We start from the raw sequence: 13,281 nt of genomic DNA, 5'->3' as shown, positions 1-13,281 counted from the left end.
CATCCTCACGGCTGTTTTTCCATGGGTGCAGGCCTGCTGGTGCCAGCTTCACTTCCTACTTCTTAACGGTGTTGAGGCGGGGATTTAGCTCAGTGGTGCTGCCGCCTGCCTCCCAAGTTCAAGGTCCCGAGTTTGATCCCCTGTGCAGGAATGGTGGCACAGGTCTGTAAGGCCAACTTCTTGGGACACTGAGGCAGGAAGGTAGAAAGTTCAATGCCAGCCATAGCAAGTCTTGACAAAAAGCAAAGACCAGGGATGTAGCTCAGCAGCAATGTGCCTGCCTACCAAGTGCAAGGTCCTGAGTTCTATTCCTTGCACTGAAGAAAGAAAGAAAGAAAGAAAGAAAGAAAGAAAGAAAGAAAGAAAGAAAGAAAGAAAGTAAGTTAGTTCTAAAATAAAGATTTACCAGGCATGAGGGCAGAGGCCTCTGATCTCAACTACTTCTGAGGTACGAGTGCAAGGCTAGCCTGACCAGCATGGTAAAGATAAAAAAGAAAAAGAAGTGGCGGACCCTCAGGAATATCTAAGGGACCCGGTACAAGAAACACTAGAAGACTGTATTGTCTTAGGTATGGAAAATGAACATAAATTATTTTGAGTAAAAGAGGAGTTGTTGGGCTGAGAATTTAGCTCAGTGGCCTGGTGCCTGCCTCATAAGCACAAGGTCATGAATTTGATGCCTGGTACCAAAAATAAACAAACAAATAAAATAGAAAGGGGTTATTGATCAAGTATAAGAATTCTCAAACTTTGGGTGCATTAGAATCACAAGAGAGGCCTTTTTGGAAATCAGACTGTCAAGAATCATTTCTCCTTGATGACGCATTCACAGTTCCTTCTGTGTTTACATTTTTCAGTTCCTTACCCCTTTCTGGCCCATCGATCCATTTTCCTGTCTAACTGTAGCGTCCCTTGCACTGAACAGCGTTTCTCCCTCTGGCTGCTGCCCTGACTCTGGGAATCACAATTCCACTCTCACTTCAGGAGACCAATGTTCCTATTCCACGTGGGACTGATCATGTGTCGCGCCCGGCAGCAGGTGCCTGGTTTGTTCGTCTCCATCCACGCTGTCATGAGTGATAGGATTCATTCGTGTTTCTGGTGAGCAGCACTCCACTGTACACATGTACGCATTGTCATCACACTGTCAGTATTTAACGGAGCCTTAGGCGTCTTCCAGCTCCCACCTTGGTGAGGAGAGCTGCAATGAATATGGAGCTGTGGACGTCTCCTGCCCTCTGCCCCATACGGATTCCATTTCCTTTCCGTAAGTGTATCCACCGGAGAGGGCGCGCTGGGCCACGTGGTAGATGCACAGCAGTCTCAATTCGTGAGTGCTTCTGTTCATAAGCAACTTGGTTCATGAATGGAAGCATTCAGCAAAATTTTGCTTCTGGTGATGAACTCCAAATTCGGCCATGAATGCGATCCAGCCATCTTCCCCACAGGAGCACGAACGTGGCTGTCTTCCCCCTCGCACACGTAATCGTGGAGCTTCCTACAGACAGACTGCACACTCATTGTGAAGCTTACTTGTGTGCTGGTTACCAACATAGCACTGTATAAGTATTATTCAGTCCAGCCTGGCCCCAAAGAAAGTGCAGAGCAGGCATGGTGGTAAAAACAAAGCGCAGAGCAGCGAAAGGAAGTGCAGAGCGATAACGAAGTTGACACGAAAATGCAGAGCGAGGAAGGTAAGAAAGTTTTGAAGAAAAGCTGAATGTGTCCTCATAAAGGTCAGGTCCCCCACACCCACCTCAGGACACACCTTCTGTAGCCCATGAACCAGCAGCTGAACTACAACTTCCAGAAGCTGAAATTCTTGTGTTTACATGGAATAAAAGGCTCAGATGGATCCTTCTGTCCACACGAACTCCACCAATCCTTTTCTTGGTCAACTTAAAAGGCCTAAAATCCACAGAAAACGGAAAGGTATTTTCTAGCAAATTAGAAAGTCTATTCAATAATCCTCACCTGGCTTCTGTTGCTTGTGTGACACTGTAAGTGTGGCTGTTCCGTGCACAAACCTGAGAGCAGCAAGGAAAGTTGTTCTATCGATTCTGTATGGAACCCGGGGTGAGCGTTGAATCTTTGTGAACCTTGACACAAGGAAATAGGAGGGCAGGTGAGAACATCTGAGAGAAACAGTGGAAAGCCGGCAACGGAGATGGGAAGATTCTGCTCATGAGAGGCATCCTTCGGCAGCTGAATAACTACAGCTCCTCACCTCATTCAATCACAGTAATGAATCCTCTCGGGACAGGCTGAGTCATCCCTGTGTATGTCCTCAGTGACTCGGATTTCTCCTTGCCTTTCCACCACAACACAAATGCCGGACTCTGTTTCACCAGGCATTGCCTTTAGAACTTATAAATAAGAATTGATAGGTCAGAGACGGCAGAAGACATGGATTCCCACGTGATTCATTTGGGGAACAGGACTGAAGTCACCATGTTTATCCTGACCGGTTTCACAGATGATCTTGACCTGCAAGTCTTCCTGTTTTCCCTGTTCCTGGCAGTCTACCTCTTCACTCTGGTAGGAAACTTGGGTCTGGTATCTTTGGTCATCAGTGATATCCGGCTCCACAAACCCATGTACTATTTTCTCAGCGTGTTATCATTCTTGGATGCCTGCTACTCCACAGTTGTCACCCCAAAAATGTTGGTCATTTTTCTGATCAAGGATAAAACCATTTCACTTCCTGAATGTGCAATGCAGATGCTTCTCTTTGTTACTTTTGGGACCACAGAGTGCTTTCTCTTGGCGGCAATGGCTTATGACTGCTCCATGGCCATCTACAACCCTCTGCTGTATTCAGTAAGGATGTCACCCAAGGTCTCTGTTCCACTGATCACTGCTTCCTATGTTGGTGGTATTATACATGCCACGGTACATACTGTGGCCACGTTTAGCCTGTCCTTCTGTGGATCCAGTGAAATTCGGCACGTGTTCTGTGACATCCCTCCACTTCTGGCTATCTCCTGTTCTGATACCCACACAAACCAGCTTCTACTCTTCTACTGTGTGGGCACCATTGAGGTGGTCACCATCCTGATCGTCCTCATGTCCTATGGCTTCATCCTGTTGGCCGTTCTGAGGATGCGTTCTGCTGAAGGGAGGAGGAAAGTGTTCTCCTCCTGTGGCTCTCACCTAAGTGGATTGTCCATTTATCACAGAATGATCCTCTTTACATACGTGAGACTGAGTTCCAGCCATGCATGGAGCACTACATGGTGGTATCCATATTTTACACCATTGTGATTCCCAAGCTGAATCCAGTCATCTACAGTTTGAGAAACAAAGATGCCAAAGAGGTGATGAGAAAATTATGAGAGAAATTAATTTATAACTATAGTGCATTTTTGAATTTTAAGCCAAAATAATTCTGGCTTTACCTGTGGTCAGACCTAGAGAGAAAATCTTGTTCTTAGTTCATACTGCTTGGAGTCCTAAAATATTTTCCAATTAAGTATTAATTAGCCCTTTAGGACAGCATGTGAGAAATGTCTTGTATTATCAGTGTACACATATATGTTCAAACATGTATATTATACAGTCAATGCTGCTATATAGTCACTGATATATATACACATATATATGAATTTATATACGAACATATATATACATATATATATATACATAAAGTAAGGCTTTGAATAATGTGATTTTAAGTAATCCTTAGAAATGATGTTTATTGACCCAAATAGTGCTCATAATCCTAAAATTGTACTGCTTGAATTATCCTCATATAGGTCATAATTCTCCAGCACCCACTACAAATTTAAAATTCCTCACTCTTCACTTCCACTTTTTCACAATGCTACTGCCATGGTCCCCACTTTCCCGACATATTCACATAACGCTGGGCCTCTGTATGTGCCTTTGAAGAGTTTGAGTCAAAACTCCAGACTTTCTTCTTAACTGAGAACTGACCTTTCTCCTGCCTGGTCACAGAAATTGGTCCAGTCTGCAAATTTGAATCCAAATAATTCAAAACAGACTGATGCTGCACATAACTGTTATTAAGACTGTACTCAAGGACAAAGAAAACCCACAAATTACACAGGGGAGACTAATCTGCGCTGGCTCCTCTGTATGGCTTTTCTAAGACTCAGAGCAGCTCCCTTGGATGCTGATCCTTGGTCCTTTGTTTCTGGTGCTCTCTCAGCTCCTACTCTTGTGTGTGTCCTGATCTATGAGGGATTTCTTGCATTTGATTTCAATCCACAGCATCTACACTGAAGAGGCAAGGCCTTGACTATCGACACAGTCTCATTTCAGTTAAACCCACATTTCCTCAGCTTCATTTGGCTGAAGTGATGTGTGGTTCACGGTCCCTTCACGGGAAGAGGCTCTCATTGCAGATACTTCTCTTTGATCCAGCTCAGTATCACAGAAAAGGTGTGAGCATCCCGAGACCTCGCAGGATAAATTGCCTGAGAACATAGCAATCAAAGCACCAGTGCTTCAAGAGATGGGTTTTAAATGTGCATTTGAGATTCAAAATAATATTATTTTGTTTTCATTTTCTGTTTTCTTCTGATCAGCTGTACAAAGTAGATCCCCCAGCTGTCTTGGAACAAGGAATGCTTGGCAGCAGAAGCTATCCTTACAACTTCTCCAACATCAACGCGATGCAGTGTTCACAGACACAACACGGATGGTATTGTGGACATGACTTCATGTTGGAAAATCAAGCCATTCAAACTGGAGATTCTTTAAATTTATTTTTCACATCAAGACATTTTAAGAGGGTTTTTCTGGAAGAAAATAATAACCTACTTCAATAGTATTTCCAAGTCTTACTTCTGTATAAAATTCAAAACTTCCCGGAATTCTAGAATCATTCTTTGGATTTCCACCATTCCTTCCAGGGTCCCATGATTGTTTAGGAAATGTTGTGGTCCAAATGATCGGGAATATCAAGGTGTTGTTGCTTAGATGGAGAAAAATAGACATTAGCTGGGAAACTAGAAGGTGAACACATAAAGTAGGATGAACGCATTTATATCTAACACAGTATGGTTAAAATTGTTCACAAATTCAGGTAGAACTGATATTCAGTTAACCTGCAAATTTTCAGGTGCTCCTTTTATCTAGCAACATTGTGGAAATCCAATGTTGATGAAAAGTGGTTGTGCATCAGTGGTTATTTTCCAAGTTAGCATAATAGAACGATAAACAATGGCATGGTTTCCAATTCGAGTTGATAAAATTTCATTCCAGAGCTCAGTTACCTTCCCCTTATTTAAGTCTGCTCTTTGATTTCCACTGTTTCTGTACACCTGCCCTCTCTGACCACTTAGTAGGTTTATTTTATTCATTCTGATGATGAGAACTTGGTTGTGATTCAGATCTGCCGATGTGCTGGCGCTGTCACATTCATAACAACAGGTAATGCATGTGTGGGAGCTCAGAGTTGTGCCCTGAGGCCTGAAGACTTACCTGGAACACAGGATTTACTGAAATTATTATACAATTATTATATGATTATTATTACTATATAGAATTGTTCACTCAGTTTATTGATTGGTCTCATTTGTTGATTGGTCTTTTTGTTTGATTGGTTTTTAGTTTTTCTGAGTTGCTTCCATATTATAAACATTTATCTTTTGATGGAAAAGGAGCTAGCAATGAGACATCTATTCTGTTGATGATCTCTTTGATTGGTTTATTTTGCTTGCAGAATATTTTATTTTGACCCAGTGCCATTTGTTTGATTCTTGACATGATTTCCTGAGTCATCAGGTCCCACTCAGGGAGGCTTTTCATGTGTCCGTGGCTTCATGTATTTCTTCTGTACTTTCCCTCAAAAATTTCAAAGTGTTCAGATCTGCCCCCATCTCCCTCTGTAATCTTTGATCTGTTTTGCTTTGATCACAGGGAAATTGATAGGAATCTATTTTCAACCTCTAGACATCCAGTATTTCCAGCCTCATTTACTAAAGAAGCTGTGAGTTTTTCATCCTTCATTTTTGTTGCCTCTCTCAGGATCAGATGGCTACAGCTGCCTGCACTGGTGCCTGTGGTTCCCGTTCTGAACCACCGACATGCACGTCTGTTCTGACAGAATACAGCAGAGTTTTGCTTCTCTGGTCTCTCGGTGCAATTAGAGATCAGCTAGGGTGACTCCCCCGGTGTTGCTCATTTGGCTCAGGAAAGCTGGAGGTTTTCCAGGTCTTTGGTGCTTCCTTATGTATTTATGTTTGTGTTGTCTAGTGTTGTGAAGAATGTTGTTGATATTGTCCTGAGGATCACACTGAATTCCACATCAGTTATGGTAATAGAGCCACTTTATTGGTGTGATTTCTATCTATCCATGAACTAATGTCTTTTCAGATAGGAGAATCATATTAAATTCTTTCCGTAGTTATGTTTTTAGAGGTCTGAATCTTTGCCAGTTGGGTCACTCCCTAAGTACTTTTCTTTGTATTTTGAAGCTACTGTGAATAGCACTGTTTTCTGGATTCCTTCTGCAGCAGGATCACTGTTGGTGTAGAAGAAAGCTATGGATGAATTATGTTTTGCATTTACATCCTGCAATTTTCCTGACTTTATTTTCATCAGATCTCAAGGTCTTCTGCTGGAACTTTAGTGTCTTCCGTATAAAGGGTTCTAGGTCTGGCAGGCAGGGATAATCTGTCATCTTCCTTTCCTGCCTGTAGCCCTCTTATTTCTCTCCTTCCCTAATTATCCTGGTGAAGTTCCAGTCCTAGTCTCACAGTGGCAAGAGGGCACCTTTGTCTCCTTCCCGACATCAGAGGAACCGATTTCAGTCATCCCCGTGTTGTGTGATGTGAGTTTTGCTCAATTTAAGGAGCAGTTCTTCTGTCCTTTTTTACTTCAGGTTATTTTTTCTCATGAAGAGGCATTAAAGTTTGTAAAGGCTTTTTTATGTCTATAAGGAAGATTGTGTGGCTTCAGACCTTGCTTCTCTGTATGTGATGTAACGTATTTATTCATTACGTGTGCTGAACCGTTCCTACATCACTGTGATGAAAATTTTCAGGGAGGCTTTTCATGTGTCCGTGGCTTCATGTATTTCTTCTGTACTTTCCCTCAACAATTTCAAAGTGTTCAGATCTGCCCCCATCTCCCTCTGTAATCTTTGATCTGTTTTGCTTTTATCACAGGGAAATTGATAGGAATCTATTTTCAACCTCTAGACATCCAGTATTTCCAGCCTCGTTATTTAACTTCCAGGTGTTTGTAAAATTTCTGTGGTTTCTTTTGCTTTTATTCTAATTTCAGTGTACAATGTTCTGCTAATAACAGTGAGATGACTTTGATTCTTTCGTATTTATTTGAGTAACCTTTATGAAGCTGTATGTGTTTTATTGTGGAGAGGCTCCATGCACGTGATGGCTACAGCTGCCTGCACTGGTGCCTGTGGTTCCCATTCTGAACCACCGACATGCACGTCTCTTCTGACAGAATACAGCAGAGTTTTGCTTCTCTGGTCTCTCGGTGCTGAGCACTGTCCATATGACTGTAGAGTCCACTTGTTCCAATGTGTGTGTCAGCTCTGACGCATCTTTTTACAGTTTTTCAGTTGATCTCTTTGTAAGAATGGAGCGCTGAGTCTTTCACTATGGCTGTGTCATTTTTTTTTTATGTTCAGTAGTGTGTTTGTGTGTTCGTTTAATGAAGTTAAGTGCACCTAAGTGTTTATATATATACACGCATATATATGTGTACGTATAAAAATTGTTTCTTTATTATTGCTATGTGAATAATTTGGAAGAAAAAATTGTTGTTCCTATTTTGGTGCAGTGTATTATGATGTTCTAAAAATCATATTTCTATCATATAGCATTCTGACCTGGCACCCTAAATTCCATGATAATATCTTAAATTATTTCAGACAAATATCTTCTACCACATGAGCTCTGTGATGATGTAAGAAAATAATTAAGCTGTTACAAATATAGCTGACAGGTTTCTGAATGTCATTGAATTATATTATGCCTAGTTAATAATATGATATAAGTGTTCTCTAGCCTATATCGTAAAACAAATAGGTCCTAATTTCATTAAAATTTAAGAATTTCTGTGTCTTAAATGTTGTCTACCAACTTCTGAATTCAACAGATTGGTTTACTAGCAAAAACATGATAGCATAATTGGTCAAAATCACAGAAATGCATAAAAATGAAAGTAAAGTAAAAGTACATGTTATAAAATGGATTAGAGAGGAACCCATAACTATATGAAATCACTGAGACATTTCTGATGAATCTTGAGTCCCGAAAACATATGGAACAGTACATGTTTATTAAATCCTAATTCTATTTGCAAAGGAAAACAATTGGGAATACATTCAAGGTTGATTCTAAAAACATAAATAACAAAGTAAGAATAAATAATAATTTTATATAATACATAGGATATTATAATGTACTTGTAAGACTCAGATATTTGAGTTATGCTGCACACATTTAAAAGATTTGAAAAAATTAATGGACATGAGTTGCTAAAACTTCAACACCTTCCCAATTTTTTAAAAAAGAGAGCTCCTGCAGGTAATTTTACACACTCTAAACAATAAAATATAATTTTAGGAAAACTAACTTGCACTTCAAGACAAAATATTTCACATAATCATATGCTAAGATTAAAACAATCCATATAATAGTTTTTAAAAATTTTTGCATAAGTAGTTTGCCTGGAAAAATGAAACAATACATTATAAAATAACTTTAAAACAGGAAAGAGAAATTTAAACCTGCAACTATATATTGTATAGAATCTTTAAAAAGAAGATTTTATTTCTCTGCTTGACCTAAGCATATACAATATTCTAAATTCATCATATATCCTTTTCCCCCCAACTTTTCACTACTAAAAATGTAAAACAGAGGAGTCAAACTGCTCCGTACTTTATCACAGCCACACAGACATCAGCAGACGGGCAAAGAAGCTGTGGCTGAAGCTTCTTCTTCTCAGGTCTCAGAGAGCTGTGCTAAGCCGAGGTGAGCAGGTCCACGCCTCACACAGGGCACAGCATGCGGGTCTGTGCTCCGTGACTTCACAGCGTTTCAGGTCCAACTCCTTACACGGTCGGAGTCCTAGTTTTTCCCACATATTGAGAATGTGCTCGTCAGGCAGATTTCAATTACAAAGAGATTATTAGATGTTAAAGATTTAAGCGAATACAGAAAGAAGCAACAATTACCTGGGATATGACAGAAATATAGATGACAATACAGATATTACTAACCATTTATTTAAAGGAACACGTATAAAATGTCAAAATTAATTTTGCGTTTCTCTTCTCTTTAATGATTTTTTACTTTTGCCAAATTGTTCTAACATTAACATAGATCACTCTAATACGATTTAAACTTAAAGTTTTTACTTAGTTATGAAATGAAACTGGGGAGTTCCTGGATTCCCCACCCCACCCCGCCTGCTAGCTCTTTGCATGCCAGCCAATTAAATTTACCAAAGAAATTGCAAAACATGGAGGACTGCTCTTCAAAATTGGTATGCATCAAAATATGTAAGGCATTAGTGTTGGCAAAGTGATGAGCACAGCTGCTTTCTAAAATATCCGAGAAATTCAAGTCTTCTGATAATAATGAGCAGCAGTTACTTTTATCACTCTAAAACTTTTACATCCATCTCCTGATCAGATGGTTATGTAATTATATATCTAGTCCAGTTTAGGGGACTTAGTTGTAACATTTCTGAAAATTCATGAGGATTATTCACTAAAAAGTTTCCAGACCTAGAATACAGATACTTGAATGTTGGATTGGAAAGCAGTTGTTATTAACTACACTGCCCTTACACTCTATGTTATAAACACAATGACCTATGAAAAATGTCCTTTTTTATTATAAAATTTTCTAAAACTGGGGAAAGAGTGAATACAGTGAGAAGGTTTTAAAACTGGCAAGCATATTTTCTTCTTTCGCACATTAGTGGCCCTTGAAATCACATGTATTTAGTCCATTGATTTACATGTACTTAATGACATCCAATTACAGTATGAATTTCTAAAATAATGCTCACAGCACTCTTCAAGATCACGATTAGATAAGTAAAGGCAACTTGAGCAGACCACAGTGAAACAATTGCTTTCAGAGAGAGACCAAAATAATTCTCCAAAGGAAGATGAAAAAGCAGTGTAAATGCTTAACTTGACTGTTATTTTAGCTGCCTGCAGCCCACTCTCTTCCACAGGACTCTCAGGGCAGCGCTCTTCACCTCTTTGTTTCTGAGACTGTAAATGAGAGGGTTCAGCATGGGGATCACAATCGTGTAAAACACAGAAGCCACCTGATCCCTGCCCAAGGAGTAGGACGTCTTCGGCTTTAGGTAAGTAAACATCATAGTGCTGTAGAAGATGGTGACTCCGAGGAGGTGGGAGGCACAGGTGGAGAAGGCTTTCTTCTTTCCTGCAGTGGAATTGATTTTGAGGATAGTGGAGAGGATGGACAGATAGGACCCAGATATTGTGATGAGGGACAGCACTAAATTGGAGCCAGCAAATATGAATATAATGACTTCAACCTCAGAAGTGTCACTGCAGGACAGGGATAAAATAGGCATTGGGTCACAGAAAAAGTGCTGGATAACATGAGAGTTGCAGAACTGCAGTCTGCTTGTGAAAATCGTACCCACAGTGGATTCAACAAAGCTAATAGCATAGGAGCCAGCAACCAGGGCACAGCACAGCCTTGTGGACATAATGACTGGATAGTATAGGGGTCGGCAGATAGCTACATAGCGATCATAGGCCATGGAGGAGAGAATGAAACATTCGGCAGAACCAAAGACTATAAAGAAGAACATCTGGGTGAAGCAGCCCAGGAAGGAGATGCTCTTGGTGGAAGTCAGTAAGTTCTGTAAGGTTTTAGGGGAGAAGACACTCGAGTAGCTGAGGTCGAGAAATGACAGGTGAGTGAGGAAAAAGTACATGGGGGTGTGGAGCTGGGGATCCAGGCGGATGGTCAATATCATCACCATGTTCCCCAGCACCGTGATCAGGTAAATCAGGAGGAAGAGCACGGAGAGGACCAGCTTCACCTCTTCTGAGTCCGTCAGCCCCGTGAGGATGAAGTCAGCCACACCGGTAAAGTTCCTTCTACTCATGGTGTCTTGATGTTGAATAGTCAAAGGTGATACTTAGCTTGACTGATGGCAAAAAATTTTCTCCAAATGGTCTACTTGTAGTTAGGCCTACCTATTCTTAGTTTAGCATTTCGATAATTGGACAAAACTTTACTGAACAAGAAGGAAAAAAATTCCATTTTCACTTAGAGAGATTTAGGGATAAAGTGACATTTCATATTAATATAATAAGAGTTTATATCTATGGAATTAGCATGAACCTGATAGCATTCTACATGCTTCTCTGCATTAACACACATAATGCACATGTGAATTTTATGCTATAGTTACTAGTATCCAATATTATTAGCTACTAAGAAGGGCAAAGAAAGTAACATCTGAAATCAGAGCAATTACATCTCCACTGTGAAACTCTCCAAGGGCTTTAACTCAGGAGGGTGTGCTCGCGGTGTTTATAACTTGTCTTAGCAAACATGAAAAAGGATATGAAAAATTATGATTAAAAATTTAGTGTATTTTTTATTCTCATTTAGTTCCCAATGCCATTTGATATTAACTACAAGTGCATTTCACTTTTTAGGGAACTTAAGTGGGGCACATTAAGATGCTGAACAGATCAAAGCTGAACGGCTAAAATGACTCCTAAGATGACACTAAGATGCTCTAAGAGATAGGCTGCTGCTGCCACGTCCTCCTCCAGGTAGAGCGTGAACACCTGCTTCCTCCTCCACTCAGGTGACCAGACAGGAAGGCAGGCTCTGTCCACAAAGGCCGTCTGCCTCCCAGAGGAAAATGCAGGTGTGGACCTACAGCAGGAGGCCAAGGTCGGGTCTCCTTCACAGCTGGGTGGAAGGCAGCTGGCCCTGAGCTGGACTTAGAAGCCCTTGCACCGGAGCCCGGGAGACGGAGACCAGGGGCAGTGAGAGGCTGGCTAGGAGTACGTGCTTTCTTTCAGTAAAATAATCAAAATAAAAATTCAATCAAAATAAATGTTCTCCCAGTTTTGGGAGGGGGAGAGGGACAATTCTGCAACTCCAGTTCCAGTGTGCTTTCCTAACTTGATCATTCAAAGTCAAATTTCTTCCACAAAGAGATTTTCAAAATATGCTCATTACTTATACACTTTGGTTCCACCATCTTCATATTCACAATTTATAAATACTATACTAATTATGCTTATGATAAAATTTACATGTATATATTTGCATATTCTTCTGATTACATTCCTATTTCATTTTATCTGACTTAAAACTCTCCAATTTTAAAAATGACACTTACTGTGAAAATAAATGCAATATTATCCACCCAGAAATTTTGAAGCTACAAGTTTTTTACAGAAATAAGATCATGATATAAGAAGCTGACACTTTCTGTGATATTTCCTGTCCTTTAAGTGTCACTTTGATGTTTTCCCCCATTCTTTCTCATTAATCAGGCAAATTAAATCACTCTAGAAATCTTGTTCCTGTCTTGGTCAAATGGGTGCATTACCAGGATGTCTGGTCTGGAAAGAATCCCAGGGAGCGACTGTGACCATGACCAGAGCAGGGAGGCCTTCCGTCCAGCAGGCTGATGGCCCAGGCGCCTCCCATATGAGCCCTCAGAACAGCGCTGCCTCCCTCGTCCTCAGGGAGCCATTTCCAGGGAAGACCCCTGGGCTGGGCGAGACCCCAAGGACAAAAGTGCAAGCTGCTAATGAGGAAAGGATTTCACCTTTTCCCTTGCAAGTCCCAGAAGAAGGGCATAAACATGTCCTCCCATGATACTCTAAACTGTGGCTCAGCCCTGTTTATGTACCGTTCTATTGACACAGAGTTGTATACATTTGCAGAGAACAATGTTTACATTCAATAGCGGTCTGTCGGGATTTTTTTTTTTATTGAGTTTATTGGTACATTTTAGGGATACAGTACAGTTACATTCATTGTTGGGATCATGTACCTTTACATGGCAAGTCTTGATTCTCATTTTTTTCCCCTTACCTCTGCCCTCCCTTCACCCCCTCCTCCCCTCCCCATCTACAAACACTTTATTTTCATCTTTTCATTCTCTCACATTTTTTTCTTTTCCCTTTTTGTTCTTCCCCTACGTATCACACCTTCCCTACACCTTTAGCTCCTTTCCTCCCATTTCTAAATGTCAGTAATCTTATTAGAATCTTATGCATTGTTGCAGAATATTCACACCAGGGAAACTATT

At 40.6% G+C, this 13,281-nt stretch overlaps 1 protein-coding gene and 1 pseudogene across 1 annotated transcript; one reads left to right on the top strand and one right to left on the bottom strand.

The window, feature by feature from the left end:
• The first annotated feature begins 2,406 nt into the window (after positions 1-2,406).
• Positions 2,407-3,335, top strand: LOC104868323 (annotated as a pseudogene).
• Positions 3,336-10,155: 6,820 nt separating this feature from the next.
• LOC104868403 (olfactory receptor 8H1) lies at positions 10,156-11,103 on the bottom strand. Its single transcript, XM_010633162.1, has one exon. The coding sequence runs from the start codon at positions 11,101-11,103 to the stop codon at positions 10,156-10,158; it is 948 nt and encodes a 315-aa protein (XP_010631464.1).
• Positions 11,104-13,281: the final 2,178 nt, after the last annotated feature.

Source organism: Fukomys damarensis, unplaced genomic scaffold, assembly GCF_012274545.1.
Source record: "Fukomys damarensis isolate Sample0158 unplaced genomic scaffold, DMR_v1.0_HiC HiC_scaffold_27, whole genome shotgun sequence".
Lineage (NCBI taxonomy): Eukaryota > Metazoa > Chordata > Mammalia > Rodentia > Bathyergidae > Fukomys > Fukomys damarensis.
This window is presented reverse-complemented; position numbering and strand designations above follow the sequence as displayed.

Bases quoted from the DNA above. Each gene is read 5' to 3' on its own strand.
- LOC104868403 (XM_010633162.1), bottom strand. From the start codon at position 11,103: ATGAGTAGAAGGAACTTTACCGGTGTGGCTGACTTCATCCTCACGGGG.